We start from the raw sequence: 23212 nt of genomic DNA on the forward strand, positions 1-23212 counted from the left end.
TGTGGGGTAATAAATATTAAAAAAATATATTTTATCAAAAATGTATTTAATAATTTTTATTAATATCCCAAATTTATATTTTTCTGACATATGGTGGCAGTACGTATGGGTTGTGCTTCCTAATTGGAAAAAGCATCTGCAAGATAGGTGATTAAGAAAAGTATCTCGTCTTTACCCTATATAGGGCTTCCCCGGCAAACCCACCTCAGTCCTGTAGGGGACAAAGCCCGATAGCCACCTGGGTGGGTGGTAGGCTGAGCGGCATGGCTCTGTGCGTGGAGGTTCCGGAGCCCTTTTTGTTTAACTTTACGCCGAGTATATTCCGGTTTGGTGAGTATGGGCAGGCCGTGTGATGCCTTCATTATGTTGCAGGCCGTGCGCCTGTGCAGAGCGGTGGAACGCACGCCAGGGCGATGTTGCGTTCCACCGAAGTTCTGATTGCGCATGCGCGAACCAGAACTTCCGGGAAACTGCATGAAATTGTTTTGCAGAAAGTGGACTGTATGTGCAAGATGGACTGTTTGTACACCGTGGAATGTCTCTGCTATACTGCTTTTGCTTATTGTATCTGCGCTACTCCCCTTTAGTATGGTTCTGGGGGTTTATAAATATAACCAAAGTGCTGCAATTTCTTGAGTAAAATTACCGGTAAGAAGAGAATATGCAATCATTCCTATCTTTGAATTCTTATAGAGAATCAAATAGTTTTTCAGCTTCTCTGCCTGAGATGTTCCTCAGGTACCGAAGAGAAGCGTCCTTCGATTACTTCTAATGTCTGGCAAATGTTTATCTACCTCTTCTTAAGACATGTCTGGTTCATCATACTGTGTGGAGTTGGTTCACACCTGATGTACTGCGAAAGTTCATTAGGAATGAATTGTTCATGGGGCAGGATAAACCTGCTAAACTTTAATGAGGGTTATCTGTTCCTCAATCCCCATGTCTTTATTATATGTAGAAATGGGAACACTCTGTGTAACGAGCCTTTCTTGCGCAACGTTTAATATGTTGACGATCAAATCGGTAAATGGTACACCCCCAGGTACACTGGGTATCCATAAAATTCTGCGGAAGTAGCTGCTTTAAATACCCTGTCATCAAGAAGGCTGAGACCTCTTGCAGACAATCTGCCGCCCACATACCCTGCCACCCTCAGTGACCACCACATACCCTGCCCCCCACACTGTCTGCCCCACACTCTGCCCCCACACAATTTCTCACTCAAAATGCCCCCCACTGTCACACACCCTGCTCCCCCACACTGTCTCCCACACATTCTGCCACCCACACGGTCACACACCCTGTCCCCCCACACTGTCACACATTGCCTCCCACACTGCTACCCCACACTGTCATCTTCCTCCTCACTGTCACCCACTCACACCCTGCCCCCAAAACTGACACATTCCTCCACACTGCTCTCTCACCCTGTTACCCTTTCACACACTTGCACCCCATATTGTCAGCCCAACACTATGTCACCAATACATAGTCACCCCCTCCCACGCACTGCCCCTGCACACACTGTCACCCTTTCCAACACTGCCTCCCTCACTCTCACCTACCCTCAGTCACAATTCCACACACATAAAGCCACCCCACACACTGTCACCCCTCCACATGCTGTTATGCCCCCTTCACCCAGCCTTGCTCACATTAACCTCTCCTAATCTTGTCGCTCTCACCCCCTCCATCCATTCCACAATTACCGGCCCTCGCTCTTCAACACTCACCCTATCACATTAATCCCCCTAATCCTATCACACTCATCTTCTCTTATACTGTCATACTCACCCCCAACCCTGTCACAATCATCCTTTTTCACATTAACCTTTTCACTTGGGCCCAACCATGCCACACTCACCCTGTCACATAATCCTGTCTGACTCACTTTCCCTCGCCTTGTCTCACTCCCTCCTCCAGCCGTGCGACACATAACCCATAACCCTGTCAAACTCATCCCCTCTTCAACCTATCACATTAACTTCTCCTACCCTGTCACTCCTCCTGCTTAGACATGCCACACTCACCCTGTCAGATAACCCTCCCTCATCCTGTCACTCTCCCCTCCCCTCGCCCTGTCACACTTTCTCCTTCAACCGTGCCACACTCGCCCCAACAGTGAATACAGAGACTAGCTCTCTGTATCCAGCGCTGCAAGCCTGTCATTCAATATAACTACAGCTCATTATACACACGATGCAACCCCTATATGTTTTTTTTACTGAGTGTTAGTGGGGGGCCTCTTGTTTGAGTTTCGCCTAAGGCCTCATAAAGTCTAGAGCCGCCACTGATGGCCATGCTTCATTTGTTTTGATTCGCCAGCGTCTTTCACAGCGCTTTCCACAAAGTCAATGGCCACTTCGTGGGCAGAGAAAAGCTCTTGCTTCACCCGAAGAATTCACCATGGCTGCTTCTTGGTCAGCTTTTAGTACCTTACAAAACATCAGGCGTTTTCAGGCTAGATGTACTCTCTGCCTCTAAAATTGCGTTAGGGCATAGGTACTTCAAGCTGTTTAGGTATAAGGCCCACCCGATTGGGAATCTTGCTATATCCCATATGTACTGCCACCATATGTCAGAAAACACTGACATTTTTACTTCCGTCAATTTTTTTTTTCTTAATATGGTGGCAGTACAAATCTCCCTACCTCTAAATTACAATTTTGCTTACAGTGTGTGGCTTAGGTGTGTATTCTTCTACGACTGAGGTGGATTTGCTGGGGACGCCCTTTATAAGGTAAAGGGGAGGGACTTTACTTAATCACCTGTCTTGCAGATGCTTGTCCCAATTAGGAAGCACAACCCGTACGTACTGCCACCATATTACGAAAAAAATAATTTACAGTGAGTAAAAATTTCTGTTTTGGCACGGTTTCCCCTTGATTGATCTTAAGCAAAGAGTTTCCCACTATTTTAACTCTTATAGGCGCTGGAGTACATTTAATAGAGTATTTGTATTTCACAAATTAATCACAAACGATTTATAAAAATATATAATTTATTGTGACAAATAATTAATAATAATATGTTGTAACATGCATGACAATATCCGTGAATATTTAGGTATAACGATAAGTGTACAATATGGCAACAGTTATGATACAATTAAAGATGGCTTTATAGCAAATATCCAGAAACGTGAACTAAATTAGCTTTTAAGGGTTACTTGCAAAATTACAAATAATTCCTCAGAATTTATTTAACCCCTTAAGGACCAAACTTCTGGAATAAAAGGGAATCATGACATGTCACATATGTCATGTGTCCTTAAAGGGTTAAAGGACCACTATAGTGCCAGGAAAACAAACTTGTTTTGTTTTCCTGGCACTATAGTGCCATGAGGATGCCCCCACCCTCATTCTCCCCCTCCCACCAGGCTGAAGTTGGAGGAAGGGGTTAAAATCTTGCCTTTCTCCAGCGCCGAGCTCCCTCGCTGGGGACTCTCCTCCTACTTTGGACGTCATCGGCTGCATGCGCGACAAGAGCCGCGCGCGCATTCAGTCAGTCCACAGGAAAGCATTCTCAATGCTTTCCTATGGACGCTGGCGTCTTCTCACTGTGAAAATCACAGTGAGAAGCACGGAAGCGCCTCTAGCGGCTGTCAATGAGACAGCCACTAGAGGCTGGATTAACCCATATGTAAACATAGCAGTTTCTCATGGTTAACCCCAGAGGGACCTGGCACCCAGACCACTTTATTGAGCTGAGCTTGGAGACATAATAGTGGAGTGTCAGGGTAGGAGGTTTAAGAAAGGTTTGTGATTAGGGCAGGTTGTGAGGACCTGGTAAAGTACTCTGGTAAAGGTAGAGATTCTGGAATAGTTAACGTTAAGGTGTAGGTTAGAGGAAGAGGCAAAAATCACCATAGTTTTACTGTAAAGTCTTGTTTCAAGTAAAACTCTGCTTGTGAAATTGTTACAATATGAGTGATAGAGTAATTGGGTGAAACTGTGTGGAGCGTGAGTACCTGTGCATGGTGTAATTGTGTGCTTAGTCCAAGATTAGCTCATGGAATGGTGGTATCCTGGATGGTAGGTGGTGGGCCGTAGGGAGTGCCTGAAAGAAGACCATAAATTGAGAGCGTGAAAAAGCGTCAGCGGCTGTGTTGTGAATGCAGACTAGATAGAACTGAGAGGTTGCTGCCAGCCAAGTCAACCTTCGAATCAGCCTCATAATGGTTAGCAAGGATGACCGCCCTTTGTTAATGATGTCGCAGGCTGCGGAGTTGTCAGAGTAGCATTTAACTGCCTTGCCGGTCCAAAGAGGACCCCATGTGTAGGTGGCCGCCATGATGAGGTAGATCTCAAACAAAGTAGAAGTCTTTCTAAAGGCCGGCAAGGCATCCATCTCAGTGGGCCAGTCATCCCTAAACCAGTGGTTGCAGAAAATGGCTGTGAATCCTGTGTGTGCTGCTGTGTCTGTGTGAATTGAAGGTGAGTGCTCTGAAAGTGGGGGAATGAACAAAGAGATCCCATTCCATTCGGCCAAAAATCGACTCCACATGTGTAAATCTGCCCTGGCTGGATCATCCAGAATGATTGGGCAGGAGTTGAGCACCCCGTGGAGCAAATTAAGCAGCCTAGAGACCCTGCGGAATGATAAGCATTGCAAAGTTGAGGGACCCCAATAAGGACTGGAGTCTCCTCTCCGCAGGAACAGGACAATTTTGTTTCTAATGTGGGACAGTTTGTCTGATGGTAGACTGGCTTGGAAGGTAGTGGTGTCCAATACTATGCCCAAGAAAACAAGCCTGGTAGAGGGACCGAGCGTTTTGCCTGGTGACAGAGGGACCCAGAGTGTCGTGTGAATACTGTTAGGTGTTTGTGAACCTGGTTCGATCAACAAAAAATCATCCAGATAGTGGATGACTGATGGACACCTGATTATGTTTAGGAGCAGCCAGCAGAGGGTTTCTGCGAAGATGTCAAATAACTTAGGGCTTCTCCTAGAGCCAAACGTGAGCCGGGTAGCGGAAAAAAAAACTATTCCTCTATTTAACACTGCAAGTGCCATAGTGAAGGGTGAATAGGTAGCAGTTTAAAGGCGTTGGATATGTCTGTTTTGCTCAACCAAGCCTTACTACCTGCTGAAATGATAGCTTGCATGGCATCGTCGATTTTAGCGTAGTGCAGTGAGAACTCCTCAGTGGGAATGAGGGAGTTGATGCTGGGAATGGAGGAAGAGTGTGTTGCAGAGTGTGTTGGTCTATAATCAAAAGTTTTTTGTTTTTTGGGGTTTTTTTTTTTTTTTGTAGTATTTGTGAACGGCTACCCCGATGGGATTGGTACGATGAAAAAGGTGAAGACAGGAAAGGGCCTATCATGAAACCAGCCTTGATTTCCGTGGACAGAAGGTGGTCCACCGTACGTGGGTAAATGGATGCAGATAATAGGTTAGGGCATTCAAGTGTACCTGTGGGGATAGCGATCAGGCCTGTGAGAAACCCGTCACCAGAAAATCTACCAGATGCCTAGCTGGGTGTGAATGCAGATAGTATTCCAGGATGTCAATGTTAATCTCAGTTAGGCGTTTCTTAGGTGACAGTCGGGCTGGACATGTGGACTTGGTGTGGGCTCTGGAGCAGATGTGCAATGCCCTGCATGCAGTGAAATTGCATACTCCCGCATTAAAGTCATTGAACACCCGAGCCTTGCCCAGAAATGAAGTTGGTCTGCCCAGTTTGTCCCTCTACCCGCCTCCTTGTCTAGGGTGTGTGGCGAGAAGTAAAAGTGTCTGTCTCGGAAGGGCACAAGTCGAAGAAATGAGAAGAGGAACTACAGGAAGCACAGGACGGGGACCTCAAACCAGCAAAGTGACGGCGAAACAATTCTGGGTCCATCTGGCACCAGTCGATTCTTATGTTGAACTGTGCCAGATATGAGTAGCTGCCTTGGCCGAAACTTATTTATGAAAATCTTAAAATGAGGACCCTCCGTACTTGATACCTAAGACAACCACCTTGTGTAAGTATTAATCAAGCTCTTCCCTCCTATGTGGGTACACCGTGCAGATAACGTCCCGATAAATGCCAAAGGCAATGACAAACTGTGGCATGGGAAACTTTTTGTTACGTCGTGGGTCTCTCTTTTAGAACTACTGAAATATTACCATGAATATAACCTTTGTTCTCTAGGATGTCTTGGGAAGTTATGAGTAGTGACATTAGATTAACGTCCTTTCCATCGAGAATTTCCTTCTTTATGGAATCTGGAACAGAGTGGGCCTGTGAGACGTATAGAGTAGTGATAGTGGGGGTGGGGGAGGGGAAATGAGGGCCAGTCTGTATGACCGAGACAGCCAGGGGGAGGGCCTGCCTGGCCTAACCAGACACCTGGTGTGGCTATAGCCAATTCCACTTTCACCAGCCTGTTGTTGATCGTTTGGAGGATGGCCAGGATATCGACCAGGCTCTTATGAGTGGTAATCTGAGGTGTAAGGTTGTGGCCCTTGCGAACTAGAGCCAGGCCTAGGGATGTTGGCCTGTGCTGTCATGAGCCTGTATAGTGTCAGTGGCTGGAAAGAGGATACCCCCGAGTCAGAGCTCTGCTAAAAAATTTAAGGAATGATCCAGTAACTGAGGGATTCCTCCGGAGACCCAGCCCTGACTGGCGTCCCGGGTATTTCGTCCAACGGCAGACCGATGATTGGGATGGATTCTTGTGATATTCTGAAAAAGGAATAATGATTTGGATAAGTAAGGTGTCGTAGAGGTGGGGATGAGACCTTCTGAGAACTGGCCTGCTAACTAGTGCCGAGGCGAAGAATTTACCTAGAACCAAGTGACAGGTGAGGCCCTGCTAGTGCCAAGTGGCGGAGAGAGGCGTTACCTATGATTTGGGACGAGGTAATTTTGTCTTGAACATGGTGACTGGATGTTAGCCCCTCGGTGACCGTAAGGGATTCAAAACGTGTGGCCGTGACTTGGGAAGCCCTAGCTGTAGCCCTAAAGAAGGGCGAGCGAGGTGACTAACTATGATTTGGTTAATCTTTGATCTCCCCACCGGCCCATGGAGGCACAGAGCAGGACCATCGCTCGGATAGCGCTGGCCCTGCAGGGGCTGGCAGGGGGAGATCCTGTGATCTCCCCTGCCGGCCTCAGCCCCACGGCCATCGCAGCCCACCGGGCATTTGCCCAGTATGCCCGATGGCCAGTCCGGGCCTGATTATGGATGAAGCTTGCACGACAAAGGTAAGTAGGAGGGGAGGAGTTTAAATAGGGGTCATGACTCCTCCCACAAATTCAGGCCAAATGGCCTTCCAACATATATATATATATATATATATATATATATATATATATATATAATGTGTGTATATATATATATAACAGCGCTACGGAATCTGATGGCGCTATATAAAAAATAAAATAATTATATACATGTGTGTGTCACTGGACAATGCTGTGTCCTTATATTACCTACAGCACTCATGAAAATCTACACCCTATCCACAGATAATGTTGACTCCTTTACATTATTTCCAGTCTATATACTTCTCTGTTGTGTTCCACCAGCATCTGGTGTGAGTGTGTGTACCTCATCACGTTTGACCTACAGTTTGTTTTTCTCTTTATTCTTACAGTACAGAGGAGCATGCTTGATTTCCCCCAACATGTTTCGCCTAGTAAGGATGTACGTACAGCTAGCACTGAGTCTGATAAGAAGTTGTCTGAGTTTGATGTTGAAAGAAGTATGAGAGAGGATGTGTATCAAAGACTCGAGCACTTGCAAGTAAGAAAAATTATGGTGACAAACTTCATAAATGTTTCCTATTTTATCTTCTGTTTAAGATTTTTTGTTTGTTTGTTTTTTTAAATTATAATTTTTTTCATTCTTCAATATTTCAAGTGACACTTTATGGTATTTCACAAAGTAATGAGTTGTATTTGACCTGTTTAAGCACTTTGTTTCAACTTGCAACATTTTTCTGTTTAGTAAATAGACTCCTGAGATATTGAACAAACTCAGTGCCACATTGACAAGGGAATGGTACATTTTAAGCAAATTGCATGGTGGACTCCTAACATGCCTATCTTTCCACCACAGCAATTATGACCTAACTTTTTTTTTTTGTGTGTGTGTTTTTAAATTCCGTTAAAGGAACAATGCAAACCAAAGAAAATCTGAAGTTTTCTAAAGGTCATACAGTTTTAATCTACCAGCTGTCAGACTGCTGGGTCTGCTTTTTTTTTTTTTTTTTTTTACATGCTTTGAACATCAAAGTGAATGTGAGGCTTCTCATAGAGGAGCATTGGATTCAGAACTTCTTCATGAGAAGAATGGCCAGCGCAGTGCAGTGGTTCTAGATGGGAAGCCCTGGATTGCCTGGGAGACCATTACCACAAGGCGTGGCAGGAACTGTGCTAAGGAGACCCTCTCACCGCTGGATTAGAGGTAAGTAAATTCTTTAACAGGAAAGAAGACCCCTCAATCTATAGAGTGTCTAAAACAATCCTGCTTTATACATAAACATTTTTATTTATAACACTGTAGTGCCATGCTGTTCTCATTTTTTATTACTATTTAATAAGTCATCATTGTTTAATTTCATACACATTATAGATGAAGTGGTATATATATATATATATATATATATATATATATATATATATATATATGCCACTTCATTCATATATATAGTGCTAGCAACAAATCTAGCCGTGCCTCAATGTCATAAAATGTACAGTCATAATCCAAAAGCTTCACAGTATGGTGCAAAAAGTTACAATTTTTTGACGTATTATGTTCATACAGCGCAGCCCTTGCCCTCGTCAAACAGTCATACGTTTCCTCTCTCATTAGTTCATGCTTCCGCAATCCCAGGCGTCTCTTTGACCCCTTTAACTCTCTTCTCCGCTCTGCTGTGGCCACTCCCCAAACTAACCTTACAGCCCATAGCTTTGCATGCTACTTTACCGACAAGATTGAACTGCTAAGGAAAGAATTCTCCCCACCTTGCCGTTCTCTTTCTCAACCACACATAGATCACGCCTTTCCTACCCTTCAGACTTTCTCCCCGGCTACTGAACAAGAGGTGGCTGCGCTTCTCCTTTCCTCTCGCCCCACCACCTGCCTGCTCAATTCTGTTCCATCTCACCTTATCAGATCTCTCTCCCCTTGTCTTGTGCCTTCCTTAACACACATCTTCAACTGCTCTATCTCTCTGCTGACCTTAAACATGCCATTGTAGTTCCGATTCTGAAACAACCATCTTGTGATCCATCCTCCCCCTCTATCGTCCCATATCCTTTTTACCTTTTTCCTCAATGCTTCTGCAAAGACTTGTCTTTACCCGTATATCTCACTTCCTCAATTCCAACCCTCTTCAATCTGGCTTCCGCCCTCTCCACTCTACTGAGACTGCTCTTATCAAAGTTACTAACCTAATCACCGCTAAATCCAAAGGCCACAACTCCATACTAATTCTTCTTGACCTCTCTGCTGCCTTTGACATCATTGATCATGCTCTCCTTCTTCAAACTCTTCAATCACTCGGTCTCTGTGACTCTGTCCTCTTGTGGTTTTCCTCTTATCTCTCCCAATGCTCATTCAGTATCTCCTTTTCTAATATCTCCTCCTCTCGTCCCCCGGTTGGAGTTCCCCAAGGCCCTGTCCTTGGTCCCCTTCTATTTTCTCTTTATACTGCCTCTCTTGGCAAACGTATTACCTAATTTGGATTCCACTACCACCTGTACACTGATGACACCCAGATATATCTCTCCTCCCTGGATTTCTACCCCTGCCACGTGTCACTGCTTGCCTTTCTTCCATCTCTGACTGGATGTCCTCACGCTTTCTGAAACTCAATCTCTCTAAAACTGAGCTCCTTGTCTTTCCTCCTCCTAAAACTGATCCTCCTCTTTCATTCTGCCTTCAAGTTAGTAGTATACATACATCCTTGAAAGCGCGCGGTCTTGGCGTCATACTTGATTCTGGCCTCACATCCAGTATGTTGCCAAATCATGTAGATTCCATCTTAAAATCATAGCCTGCATCCGCCACTTTCTTATGCAAGACGCTACCAAGGAGCTTGTCCATACTCTACTTGTCCATAGTAATTTCCCGCATAGATTATTGTAACCCTCTCCTGATTGGTCTTCCCAAAAGCTGTATTGCCCCGCTACAGTCTGTAATGAATGCTGCCACCAAGACTGATTTTCCTCTCTAGTCGGTCCTCTTATACCTCACCCCTCTGTCAGTCCTTACATTGGCTTCCTGTATCCTATAGAAGTCAATTAAAAGTGCTAACCCATACCTACAAGGCACTGAACAATTCTAGCCCCTCATATCTCTTCATAGATCCATTGGTATGCCCCTTCTTGTTTTCTCCGCTCTGCCCCTGACCTTCTCCTGTCCATTGCTCGCACCCGTGCGGCCAGCTCACGCTTGCAGGACTCTTGTGGGCAGCTCCCTTCCTATGGAATAGCCTGCCTACCGCCATCAGACTCTCCCCTAATCTTCGATCGTTTAAGACCGTGGTAGTCAACCTTTTTTTACCTACCGCCCACTAATGCATCTTTTTGGTTGAAAACATTTCCTTACCGCCCACCAGTTTTCGCGCAAATGCAGAATATTTTTTAGAAAGGAGGGTGTTTTACAAAAAATAAATGTACGTACATTTATCTTTTTATTTCTACTTAATGCAGGTTTATAAGGTTTTTAACTTTATAAAGTTTAATGAGAAAACACTAAAGTAAATTGAAATTACCTTTACTAGTGATTAATGAGATCCTTGAGGTTGATGCTGCGAGACTAAATATTTGATATCTGGTTCGATTTTCGTAAGGAACAAACGAAGGTCTCTTTCAGTGATATTCAGACGACTTCTCTGTTTGCGCATAATATGATTTCTCATTTGTGCGTCAGCTCATCTCCTCTCCCTCCTCAATTCCCCATCCCACCTTTTTTTTTCCCATTTTTTCTATTTTTTAACCTTCCTTGTAGCAATGCCCAGTAGGAAGGCTGAGCTAGGTAGCCCACTTACTATATAGTCCACCATAACAGACAGACACACGTACAAGACACACGTACAAGACACACATACATACAGACACACACACGACACATACATACATACACACACACGACACATACATACATACACACACACGACACATACATACAGACACATACACAAATACAGACACATACACACACACACATACACACACATACACACACATACAGACACACATACACACACATACAGACACACACACGACACATACACACACGACACATATACAGACACACATACAGACACACATACACACACACATACAGACACAGATACACACACAAGACACACACGACACATACAGGAACACAGACAGACACACATACACACAAGACACATACATACAGACACACACAAGACACACATACCAACAGACAGTCACACATACATACACACACACAAGACACACATATATACAGACACACACACACACACACAAGACATACATATATACAGACACACACACACACACACACAAAGAAACACACATTATATTTAAGTCACCCTCCTGTTTCCTACCTTTCAGATTCAGGAGGGTGACATTCCCTGTGGTCCAGTGGTGGCTCAGGTGGATGGGAGTCAGAGTTCCCACTCTGACTCCCTGGTCTTCCTCCCGCGCGGCTCTCAGGGTTAGCTGGGAGGAGTGACGTGCAATCACTTCCTCCCAGCTCTGCGATGTCATCACAGGGGGCCCGGTCGCGCTGTTAAAGCGCCCAGCGCTGACCGGGCCCCCTCACAATCCACATCCATCGGGTGGCCCTGACAGCATGGGCCACCCGATGGACCTCTCCATATGCGGCCCCGGCGGTTTGCCGCGCGGGCCGGGGCCGCAAATTGTCACGGCGGTACCCAGTCGCAGGGGTACCGCCGGCTCGTACCCGCCCGCCCGGTCGTCAGGTCGTCAAAACCTGGAAATCCCTACCGCCCACCTGAAATCCTAAAACGCCCACTAGTGGGCGGTAGGGACCAGGTTGACGATCCATGGTTTAAGAAGTGTTTAAAACCCATCTCTTTAGGAAAGCTTATGGATTCCCAGAGTAACTTCTACCTTACATACATGTCTCTTGCTCTCTCCTAAAGGGCAGCACTCAACTCTCTCCTCCAGCTTTGCTTCACTCCCACCTTATTTGATTGCTATTTCCTGTCCTAATATGTTTTATACCCCACCTCCTACAGACTGTAAGCTTATTTAAGCAGGGTCCTTTCAACTTATCGTTCCTTTAAGTTTTATTGTAATTGTCCTATTTATAGTTAAATCCCCCCCTCTCATAATATTGTAAAGCGCTGCGGAATCTGTTGGCACTATATAAATGGCAATAATAATAATATATAACGTTTCGGCATCAAGCCTTTATCATGTATCAAACCTCATATATTATTTTGTTCTTCTGATCCTTAATATATTATCACTTTTTGCACCATACTTTGAAGTTTATGGATTCTGACTTTGAATATTTCTAAGGGACTGTAGATCCCTTCCACAGTTTTTCAGATTTAGTAGCAGACACTGCTTGGTCACTAACTAAGTGGAACACAACCTTTTGATTTGGATGTAAAAAAAATCTAAATGTTAAATCATATAATTCTCTCATGGTAAATAGACATTTATATAGTGATTTCAGTTTATAATCTATTATTTTTTATTTTTATTTTTTTTATTTATTAATGATATTAGTCCGTTCTCCCTCCTGACTCATTGAAACCAGAAGCAAAGAGATTGTTAGAAAGGCTGATTAAACTAGGGCAGAGGAATGGATTGAACCTTGCTTCAGAAGTGCAGCAGGTGAGGTGATTTTATAACTATATTGAACTGTTTTTCTCCTGTTGTATTTACGGTAACGTTCCGTTAATATACTTATTTTCTAGTTGATTTCTGTTTTATTTTTCAAAAACCGTCCCCAAAACCCCTGTGAAAGATTTCTCTCCCTGTCATAATGTTGCCACTCCTGAATTCCTTGTAACTGCTTGCATGTTAATGGGCTCCTAAATCTTTATCCTGTTCTTTCCTTTGTGTGATTTGGAGCTTTCTCCCCTACTTTTGGATAGTAGCTATTTCCAATTTCTGACCCTAAACTATCGTTGTGCCTATTTATGTTTAATTTGGAACTTTTAACATCACTCAGAAAATGCCAGAAAAGGGGACCCCACCCCCCTTTTTTATCTTTATATAATGCTGTAAGCTTTCACGTCTGCTCACGTGACTGTCCAGACCCCTCCCCCCCCCAACCCCAACCCCTCATAAAGTACTGTAGTAAAAAAATGTGAATGTTCACATAAGGTTAAAAGCTCAAGACCATTCTATCTTACCTCTAAATATATTTTAAGACTCCCTAGAGAAGTCCCTTTATCACCATACATTTCAAACATCTGTTAAGATTATTTCTTTAGAAGTTCTTCTCAAAGAGGATATTGACTCAATTTAGAGAGAAACCCACTTTGACTATAGGGGAAATCTCTAATATGCAAACGCATTCACAAAAAGTGTTGTTGGTTTTTTTTTCTGTCTGCAGCAACCCACAGGCCCAAATATTATGGTTGAAGAAACTGGATTGAGGATAGATTTAAAACTTTAGCCCCTCCTAACCCTTCTTCCTCAATAGCATAAAATCCCCCACTTGCACACAATTCCCTAGTTTTTTTGCCTGCCTGCACCTGGTTATGTCGGCACTTACATTTTTATTTTATCGGGCAAAGTGAGGCGTCCTGCTTAATTCTTAATGGTTGCTTTCAGCTCTGTGACAGGACTGCTCTCAACAGCCCTTCTGCACACCCAGAGACCATTTAAGATAAAATACTCTGCTTTTACCTTTATGGTCTCTTTGTTCCATTTTAGTTAGTTAGTTACTTATTTTTTTGTCTTTTAGTATTGCTATTCCAAATCTAAGCAAATCTTATTTGTTCTTCTGGTAACCAGCTTTTGCTAGAAGTAGAAAATTTGTAACTTATGTTCCAGAAAAAGCTAAAAAAAAAAAAAAAAAGCTTAATTATTGTCATGGTTTCAGTCTAGTGTGCAGCAGACATTTTTTGGCATATTAGATCAGCTGCTGTTTAATCAGCCTAGTCAGTTCTGCATACTGAACCAGTATTTAAATCACCACTAAGTGAAAGAGAAGAAAATGCTGGGAACATACGGAATCCAGCTCAAATTCTTCAGCATCATCTTCAGAAGATTCGGCAGTCTCCTCTGATAAGAAATATTCTTTTCAGGAAAAAAGCTTGCATAAGCTTATCAAAGAAGTCATGCTTCACATGGAAGACTAAGATCTTGCAAGAGAACACGAATCTTTAACTTAATAAATTGAAATCCTTTGCTTTTCATCCTAAATTAAAGGAATTAAGGCTTAGAGAGTGGAAATATATATCCAAAAGTATTTGTAGTAATGCATTTTAAAACCATTTTAACAATTTAAAGAAGACTGTAAGAAGATAATCTTTCTAAAGTGGACTTGCCAAATGCACAGTTGGTGAAAACACCACCCTTCCTGTAGGAGATTCTAGTGGACTAGACATTGGATAAGACTGAATCAGCTTTATATAATTTTCTACTAATGCAGCAGAAAGTAAAGCACTTTTTTTTACAGAAATCTTGTTTGCTAAAGCTCAACATATTGAGCTTCTGAGTCCAATTCAGAGGTACTAAACCTTTATGCTAGGTTCATGTCTTTTTTGTGTAAATTACATTAGCAAGAGACTTGGGGGAAGGAAAACTAAATTCCGTTGCCTGGATGTGAAAAGAACACTTCTATGCTTTCTGTAAAAGACTCCAGCATTCATTCCTATGGCAGACAGCATCATAGAAACATAGAATGTGACGGCAGATAAGAACCATTCGGCCCATCTAGTCTGCCCAGTTTTCTAAATACTTTCATTAGTCCCTGGCCTTATGTTATAATTAGGATAGCCTTATGCCTATCCCACGCATGCTTAAACTCATTTACTGTGTTAACCTCTACCACTTCAGCTGGAAGGCTATTCCATGCATCCACTACCCTCTCAGTAAAGTAATACTTCCTGATATTATTTTTAAACCTTTGTCCCTCTAATTTAAGACTATGTCCTCTTGTTGTGGTAGTTTTTCATACCCTTTAACCCCTTAAGGACACATGACATGTGGGACACGTCATGATTCCCTTTTATTCCAGAAGTTTGGTCCTTAAGGGGTTAAAATATATTGTATAGCCCAAAAGCATATTAACCTGCACCTGCAACATAAGGGTACTGGAAATGGCTAAATGGCCATTTTCCTTCTTCCTGGCAACCCACAGCAGATTGCCCCTTTCCTATTGCTACAATCTTGCTAATAACTGATGAGGACTACAGATTCCACAAAACCTATTCTAAAGCTGTTACGCAATATCTGTTCAAATAAACAAGGTCATAAAAGTTGTCACAACAATTGTCTCAAAGCATGCAGCATCAGAATGGCTATGAGAGCCTTAAGATTTCTTACAAGTTTAGTTTCCATGATGCCCTAGACATAGACTCACATGCAGTATTTTCAAAGAAAATAATAATTTTCTGCTTGCTCTGGTTTCTGTGATAACGCTACAGTATTCGACAGTGGTGAAACTTCAATGCTAGAAGAGAAATGTATTAAGTAGCAGAAACATGTCTTCTAGGACCTACTATAGCCATATACCTAAGACAGATGCCTTTGTACACTTTTTTCAGTTGCCTAGACATTTGATCTTTTGCACCAGTGTCCCAGAATTTTTAGAATGACATGAGTGGGATCATCTTTTCTACCATTTTGACCTGGACAGTCCTGGTTCACTGATGTTCTAGAACTTTTGGCAGGGAAATACTTGATTCTGGAACAGATAATTAAGTTAGATCTTCACAGTTTCAGTCTTAGAACTTAGCTTTTGAAAGAAGAGATTGTTTAGATTTTATATAAACACATTATCTGAATGTGATGGCAGATTAAGAACCATTCGGCCCATCTAGTGTGCTCAATTATCTAAATACTTTGATTAGTCTCTGGCCTTATTTTATAGCTAGGATAACCTTATGCCTATTCCACGCATGCTTAAACTATCTTAAAAATCTTGTTACGTGACGTGGTCGGACCACGCACCAATCTCCATCACGATAACATCCCCGATGCACAGACCAAAGGTGACTAAATGGCGCCTAAATGAACACCTACTAACGCAACCGGACATTAAAGCGGACATTAGCACCGTACTAAGAGAATACTTCACCATAAACACACCCGAACAAACGACACAGACTATACTATGGGAGGCCCACAAGAGCGTAGCGAGAGGTCACTTCCTCCAAAAAGGAGCCATGCTGAAAAAGCGAAGGGAAGCGGAGATATCCGCAATACTCACCGAAATCCAGGAGATAGACACACAAAACAAGGGCACCCAATCACACGCACTACAAGACAAACTTCTTGCACTCCGCAGGGAACTGACCCAACTTCTACTGAAGAGACATCTCAGGGATGCATTGAGACACAAAGCGTTCTTTGCACTACACGGCGACTAAAGTGGCAAACTACTCGCTAGGATGCTAGCTAAACGCAGACAGCAGACATATATAGAGCGCATTAGAGACGAAAAAGGCACACTACACCGACTACCCACGAAGATCCAGGACATAATTAAAACATACTATGCCAACCTATACAATCTGCCCCGTCCACCGACACAGGCTGCCGACGAACGCCTGACGAATAAAATAAATGACTATCTCACTACACAAGACCTACCCTCACTAGACAAAAACACCGCAGACCTCCTAGAAGAGGAGATCACGCTGGATGAATTGGCCCTCGCAATAAAACAGACAAAACCGGGCAAAAGCCCAGGCCCCGACGGCTTACCCCGGAGCTACTACCAAACATTTGCGGACATACTTTACACCCCCCTAGTAGACACATACAACGCCATCAGGGCGGGACACCACTTCCCCAAACAATCACTCGCAGCTCACATCACCATCCTCCCAAAAGAGGGTAGGGATGGGGACCACTGCGGAAACTACCGACCCATCTCTCTCATCAACTGTGACCTTAAATTTCTGGCCAAAATACTGGCCAACAGACTGCAACCACACGTGCCCTACCTGGTACACCCGGACCAGGTGGGGTTTGTGTCGGGGAGAGAGGCACTGGACAACACTATGCGCACCCTCACTCTGATACACAGCCAGAAACACGCTCACGGGGGCCTCCTCCTGCTGTCCACGGACGCGGAGAAGGCCTTCGACAGAGTCGGATGGTCATACATGTTTAGAACTCTAGCACACGCCGGCATGGGCCCCAGAATTAGAGGCTGGATAGAGGCCCTATACACACAACCATCCGCACAAGTAGTGGTGAACGGGGCACTGACAACGGCATTCGAAATTCGAAATGGCACCCGTCAAGGCTGCCCCCTATCCCCATTGCTTTTCGTCCTCGCACTGGAACCACTCTTACAGGCCATCAGGACAAACCCAGACATCACAGGGGTGACGGTGGGAAAGAGCCACCACAAAATCGCGGCATATGCAGACGACATGCTATTTTACATATCTAACCCGGAGGTTTCTCTCCCCAACATCTTAAAGGCACTACATGACTTCGGGGCCATATCTAATTTAAAAATCAACAACACAAAATCATCCATACTTAACATCAGCGTACCAGAACACAGGACAACACACATGCGACAAAGCTACACCTTTAGGTGGGCAGCACACAAGATCCGCTATCTGGGCATCTGGCTAACTAGACGGGCAGGGGACATGTACGGGGAGAACTACACCGATGCACGCACAGCTACACGCAGACATGAGGGAATGGGCGTACCCACACATCTCCTGGCTGGGCAGAATACAGGTGGTCAAGATGAACTTCTTACCACGCCTGCTGTATCTGTTCCAGACCATCCCCATAACAATTCCTCGCACATTCTTCACCACCTTACGCTCCGCTCTGGGCAGATACGTGTGGGACGGGAAAAGACCCAGGATAAGCCACAACACACTTACACTTCCAAAAAACAGAGGCGGCCTAGCCCTCCCGGATTTCCACTTGTATTACAGAGCCTGCCACCTCCTGCGGATACTGGAATGGTCCAAGGAGGGGGTACACAAGCTATGGAAGCAAGCAGAGGAGGGAGAGGCAGGGATACCGACAGCAATAATACCATGGATACCACCAGGATCAGGGAGTAAGACGCTAACACAATCACACTATGTGAGGGCCACCATCCAGGAATGGCAGAGGGCGAAGGGAAAACACAATCTGTCAACGCACCCCTCACCCATGCTACCTCTGACATACAACCCTGAGTTCCCCCCCGGTCAGGACCCGAAAGCTTTCAGGACCATAATTCCAAACCCCTTACCCAGGCTCAGACATATCTCTAGACCCGACGGCATTAAAACCCTGAGGGAGCTTAGAGGAGAAGCACCAATCACATTCCTGACGCAACTCAAATACCGACAGCTACGCCATAACATTGCCACACTCCCTCAAGGCACATCGCTCACGAGAACCCCAACGGCATTCGAAAGGGAATGCTTAGAACCCCAACCATTGGCACATGGAGTCTCTTTTCTATACAACCTACTACTGACCCACACACCAACGGCCACACCAGGCTTCATGGGAAAATGGGAAGAGGCACTAGGGCACACACTTGACGAAGCTGCATGGGGAAAAATCTGCTACCTCACACACCACTGCGCTAGCTATAGCAAGACTCAGGACACGGCATACAAAATCATGACACACTGGTACCGCACGCCAACAACCCTACACGCGATCTCCCCGACACACTCTCCACAATGCTGGAGATGCGAAGCGGAGAGGGGCACACACCTGCACATTTGGTGGGAATGCAAGGGAATTATCCCGTTCTGGCAGGGAATCCACAAGATGCTACAACTGTTCTCAGATGACCCACCCCCCTTTAAGCCCGCAGAAATGCTCCTACACCATACTAAGATACCGAGATCCGCATACAAAAAATCGCTGTCCATACGAATACTGAACACGGCCAAATCCATCATCCCAAAATATTGGAAACAAACCGCAACCCCACCACTGACCACATGGTTCGCCCATATGGAAGACCTCCGAACCCTAGAGGAATTCCAACACACAGCAGCAAACACACAACAGACATATTTTAACACGTGGACACATTGGATATTACAGACCTCCAAATCAGACTTTACGGACCGCTTGAGACTGATAGACAGGAACGAACCATAAGGGACTACAGACGCACCCGACACCCCCCTAATTCCATGACCTCAACCCTCTATCCTCGACCTCTCCTACACACCCCGACCAGGAAGGACCAAGTCTGCGACCTAGAAATAATGGACGGGCTTGACGGAAGTAGCAGACCGAACTAGAAGCTAGCATAGGTAACAGTTGCCACAGGCAAGCTGGCGCTAACTGACACCCCTAACCAGACACTCTGAGAGGGCACAGAGGAGGCAGGGACAGACATGGCCAAGCTACTCGTAAATAGCTGTTCCATACAAGACCTGACAAGGCACACAATCCTATGTACCCCGACCAAGAATAGAAAACACTAGGCCACAGGCGGCTGACAGGTGCAAGCCCAGCACACACTCAGACAACATCACACCTGTCAGCGGACTCAAACGCAGCACCCCGACACGAATGTCGGGCCCCGACGGGCAACGTCTATGCTCAAGCCTAGGCTCAGGGCGGAGATACCGCAACAACCACAGACCGTAAGGCCAGCTACTAGGACCTCCTACTACCCAAGGAGTGACAGTGCTGCCCACATAAGCATATTGGGGCAGAGTGTTTACCAAGCCAGGGGCGGTAAAGGTCTTCCTATATGCCACTGTTCCAGAGACTTGAAATGTCTAGATATGCTGATCATAATGCTATTTAAATGAGACCGGTCTGTCTCTCTCTTAACACTTTACTTATGGAGATAACTTGAGGCCTGCGAGCCAAAATTAAAAATAGACGATAAACGGGCCTGCGCGCCCATGCGTACATGTGTGAACTAGAGACCTGCGAGTCTCCATGTTGAATTTCTACGTTTGACACTACTTATTCCAAAAATAATAAAAATTATATTTACAAAAAAAAATAAAAAATCTTGTTACAAGCTAGGTAGAAATTCACTATTACCATTCACAAAAGGATTTGGAAACCACAAAATCAAATCAATATATGTTGTGACCAAAATGTGGTGTTTGTTCTGTTCACTCACACTGCATTTTCTTAATTGCTAAAAAAAAAAAAATTATTATACATTTTTTATTTTTAAAAGCATTATTACTTCATTTTTTAGCACCTGCTTAAAACATTTGCATAGTACTGTATTAAATTGGTTCATATAGATACTCACATTTTCTCATATGTTAAGATTATATTATCCACTCAAGAAAGAGCTATTTGTGCATTACTTTATGGTACTTTGGATTTATGTGAAGACTTGGCTATTCTGTGTCTTGTATCAGTAAGTAGCAGTGTATTTTAAAAAGTTGATTGCAGTAGGTATTGACTTAGCTTACTTTCATGGATATTTCTGCAAAGAACATTAGAGTGAATTCAACCATATCAGTTTCCAGGGCTTCTGAATCATTGACTTTTGGTGGAGAAAACCGGTAAATTAGCAACATAGTATTCTCAAAATGTGTCTCAAAAATAGAAAACATTACCATTAGACATTCAATCCTTTCAAGAAGTTGCAATTCGGTGCACAATTTTCCAAGTTGTCATTAAAGAATTCTACGCACTGTTCTCTTGAAAGTTATCTTAAAACTTATAATCTTACTGCCCCTGTCTATATGGAAAAATATATTTACTTTTACACAGGATTGGCAGCAATGCATGTTCCCTCCCTTTTCTAAATTGTGCTCTTAGTTAGAAATGTATAATTATTCCTGACCTCAGTCCTAAAGGAAATGTTATAGTAAGTACATTTCCTTCTACCCCACACTGTGGGTAGACTGGATTTTAGTGAGTGAGAGCTGTAGGAGAAATAAAGACAGAGAACGCTTAATAGATCAAGCCTGTGTGGAGTTTGTGGAATACAAACAGAATTGTAAATGTGATCAGAAGTTACATGGATGAGAAAACAACGAATCTTTTATCAACAATGAAATGCAGCTTTAGTGAAGCAATAACCGTAAAAACGGACTAAATGCTTAACTTTTACGTATATTCATATTTCTTTGACCGATTTATTGGTCTCTACTTCTCAATGGTGCATGTGATCAACCTCAGAAGAATGGAATACTTTGTCTAACCTGGTGTTGTAGATTATTTAGCTAATTAACAAAATGTATTCAATGCTGTTACTTGAAGCTATCCCAAAATAGAAACACATCAATTTTATTTATATTTTTTCCCAGAGAATAAAAGAAATCAAGAAAAAGATTAGCAACCTATGTATTGATTTCAGCAAGAATTTAAATGAAGATATTACATTTCTCCCTTTTTCGCGAGAAGAGTTGGGTAAGTTGGGAACTCATGTCTCATTCGAGTGTCTAAAAAGCACTCTAACTTGCTGAAATGATGTGTGTGAAGAGCGTATCATCTTTTTTTTTTTTTTCTACAAAAAGTGCATGTTTTAAAACAAATTGGCACTTTTATAAATTTAACCATGTTACACCGCCTGGCTTTCATGCAGACAGCAGGTCCTGTTACTTTCTGGATTGTTTTAGCTCAGTGGTGCTAAACTCATAGGACAGACAATTGCTCAGAGCAACTACCTTGCAAAGACTTCTCATGAGTCTGCATTAAACTGCAATGGAAAATCTGTAATCGGACGTGCTGGGGAAGATGGAGAGGGCTTTCAAAGTCAGCAGAAAAGAGAAATGCAGTTTTAGAAGCGGTTTGTAGATATACCCCTAATGAAAAAATGTATAATTGAAAGCATGCATGTTTTCATTTGTGGTATGTCTATTAAAAAGAGCTTTTTATTTGATTATTGTTTTTGGGCAGTGGAGTATTCCATTAAATATAAGACAAACAAACTGAAAATTGGTCCTTAAGGTTTTAACAATGTGAAGGTCAATTTCATAATCATGAAAACAAAGCGAGAGAGAGAAAGGGACAAACAAATTTATTAATTTTAAAAGCAATACGTAAGGAAATGGTGTGTGTTTGTTTTGATTTTTGTGTCTTTTTTTTTTCTTTTCAATCTACATTGTTTTGTTCTTGTTTATTTTACATGCTTTAGAATAATATTTCTTTGTCCTATTATTATTTATTCTGCCTCTTTAGAGTGATGGTGTAAAAGGTCCAACTTTTTTAAGTTCTACCTTTCCTGCCACACAATACCCATAGGTACGCTTTTACATTTTAGTTTATATCCTATAATTTGCTGAGGGTATGCCCCCAACTTAGGTAGTGTTCAGATTTGATTTTAAACTCTGAGCACACATTTCCAAACATCCTTAGCCACTCCCTCTTTTTTTTTATTTCTTCTTTCAGCTTGACAATTTTATTTTATCACACAAAAGCACTATAAAACAATTGACAATACATTTTTACAATGAACCCCTTAAAGGGACACTATAGTCACCTGAACAACTACAGCGTAATGTATTTTTTCAGGTGAGATCTATAGCTCCCTGCAGGCAATCTAATGTAAACACTGTATTTTCAGAGAAAATACAGTGTTTACATTGATTGATAGGAATACCTCCAGTGGCCGTCACTCAGACGGCCACCAGAGGGACTTCCTATCATGCAGGGCCCTAAAAAGGCCCTGTACACGTCAGACGTATTAAAATACGTCTGACGTGTACAGGAGAGAGAAGGCACTGTGTGCGCGCCTTCTCTCTCCAGCCTGTCAGCAGAGGAGGGGGTCGGGCAAAGACCGCGAGCTGAGCTGTCAGTCAGCTCAGCTCGCGGCCGCGCACACCGCGCGCATGCGCGGTAGTGCGCTCAGGACTTAAGAGGGCGGCATGAATGCCGCCCTCTGAAGTATGTGCGCATGTGCCCCCGAAGCCGCGCATGCGCACAAGGGAGCAATGACGCTTCCAAATGGAAGCGTCTGATTGCTCCCTGCTCGCGCCCGCCTATTTCGTCATTTTGACAAAATAGGGGGCGCGGCTTCACGAGGCTCCCGGCGCTGGAACCAGGTAAGTAAAATCGGCTGCCTGGAGAGTCCCTTTAAGGGCGTTGGGGCATTCTATAGAACGCCCTGTAGATTTGTTGGGAGCAGAGTTACCTGGAGCTCTCCTCTGT

At 43.7% G+C, this 23212-nt stretch overlaps 1 protein-coding gene across 1 annotated transcript in view; it reads left to right on the top strand.

Annotated features, from left to right (window-relative positions):
* Positions 1-23212, top strand: part of THOP1 (thimet oligopeptidase 1) — a 54282-nt gene that overhangs the window by 11558 nt on the left and 19512 nt on the right. The window contains exons 3-5 of the mRNA XM_063455511.1: positions 7585-7733; positions 12695-12802; positions 21370-21472. Coding sequence (XP_063311581.1) covers positions 7585-7733; positions 12695-12802; positions 21370-21472 — 360 coding nt within the window. The remainder of the gene's footprint in view (positions 1-7584; positions 7734-12694; positions 12803-21369; positions 21473-23212) is intronic.

Source organism: Pelobates fuscus, chromosome 5, assembly GCF_036172605.1.
Source record: "Pelobates fuscus isolate aPelFus1 chromosome 5, aPelFus1.pri, whole genome shotgun sequence".
NCBI classification, from domain to species: Eukaryota; Metazoa; Chordata; class Amphibia; order Anura; family Pelobatidae; genus Pelobates; species Pelobates fuscus.